Raw genomic sequence first — 1607 nt, forward strand, 5'->3', positions numbered from 1 at the left:
AGATGTTGATTTTTTCCAATGCAGCATCATAATTCATAACTTCTCCTGTAGATCTCCGGTGAAGGTGAAGAAGCCTCTGAACGCCTTCATGCTCTACATGAAGGAGATGAGACAGCAGGTGCTGCAGGAAGGACACGAGAAGGAGAGCTCCGCCATTAACCGCATCCTGGGACGCAGGGTGAGACTCCGGATGATGTCATAGTGATGTCACAGCGGCTGGTTGGCCTGATGCGTTTGTCTCTGTCTGCCAGTGGCACGCTCTGTCTCCCTCTGAACAGTCCAAGTATTACGAGCTGGCCCAGAAGGAGCGGCAGCTCCACATGCAGCTGTACCCTGGATGGTCTGCCAGGGACAACTACGTACGTACAGCAACACTTCCCACAGCTGCACCGCTGAAAGCTAGGAGGAAAACATCCGCTGCTTCTTCTTCTGTTTCCAGGGGAAGAGGAAGAGGAGGCAGAGGCAGCAGCAGCTGACTGAAGGCTCACCTGGGACAGGATTCATGTGCAGCCACTTCTAGCTGAAGAATCAAACTGTTTCTAATTACTGTCAATGAACTGAAAATATAAACACTGACTTAATGCACTCACTGAACATTTACACCCTGCTTCTGCTCAAGTCTTTCAGCTGCAGTGAGATCAGATACCAGCGTTCCTCTCATGATCATCCTGTGCTTTCAGTCTAAGGAGTGTGAAGTCTGATTCATTTAAATGTTTGGGTTTATTTTATCCTTTAATCTGCGTTCATTATTGCTCCGACTGTTCCTTTTTAGAAAAAAATCTTTTTTAACCTGAATTTGAACCTGACCGAAACAATCTGTTAGGATTTCACACCAATTTATGTACTAATTAAATGTTTGCTTTAAAACTTTGAGATCTCTACATGTAAACTCAATTTTATTTTGATTATTTTGTGGTGGTTATGCTAAACATAAGGGTTTACAACAATTTTGTCCTCGACTACTTGCCCTAGAATGTTAAGAGTCTACATTGAGTTGTGTTTTTTGCATTTACTAGTTGCTCAAATAATACCCCTTTAATCTGCGTTCATTATTGCTCTGACTGTTCTTTTTAAAAAATCTTTTTTAACCTGAATTTGAACCTGACCAAAAACAATTTGTTAGGATTTCACACCAATTTTCATACTAATTGAATAAACCTCCAGGCTTTTAAAGCCTAGATTTGGATAAAGGCCTTTATTAAACATTAAGCTCTGGTTCTGCTCCCACTTAAACGACCAATCAGGTTGCAATATGATGTTTCAAAGGAGGGACGAACAGAAAGAGCAGCAGAGTCTAAAAACCAAACCCCGGTTTGCTGGACTAGGTGTCATTTCACCCTTAGAAGGTTCTGCTAACATTAGTCCCAGACTGGAACTAAAGTAAAAAGATTGAAGAACATATATATATATATATATATATATATATATATATATATAAAAAACTCTTCCTCACCCATTGCGGGTGGTCGGCGGTCTTCCGCCCCTTTTTTACCTCCAAGCTCAGGTCCTGGGAGGGTTCTGCGCAGTATCTTTGCTGTTCCTAGAACTGTACTCTTCTGGACCGAGACCTCTGATGTATTTCCAGGGATCTGCTGTAACCACTCTTC

At 42.1% G+C, this 1607-nt stretch overlaps 1 protein-coding gene across 1 annotated transcript in view; it reads left to right on the forward strand.

The window, feature by feature from the left end:
• Positions 1 to 733, forward strand: part of LOC107104120 (lymphoid enhancer-binding factor 1-like) — a 2263-nt gene extending 1530 nt beyond the window's left edge. Inside the window, exons 2-4 of the mRNA XM_015404039.1 lie at positions 52 to 178; positions 252 to 359; positions 440 to 733. Coding sequence (XP_015259525.1) covers positions 52 to 178; positions 252 to 359; positions 440 to 520 — 316 coding nt within the window. The 3' untranslated portion in view covers positions 521 to 733. The remainder of the gene's footprint in view (positions 1 to 51; positions 179 to 251; positions 360 to 439) is intronic.
• The last annotated feature ends 874 nt before the right edge of the window (positions 734 to 1607 follow it).

Source organism: Cyprinodon variegatus, unplaced genomic scaffold (genome assembly GCF_000732505.1).
Source record: "Cyprinodon variegatus isolate N-32 unplaced genomic scaffold, C_variegatus-1.0 Scaffold1620, whole genome shotgun sequence".
In the NCBI taxonomy this organism is placed as follows: domain Eukaryota; kingdom Metazoa; phylum Chordata; class Actinopteri; order Cyprinodontiformes; family Cyprinodontidae; genus Cyprinodon; species Cyprinodon variegatus.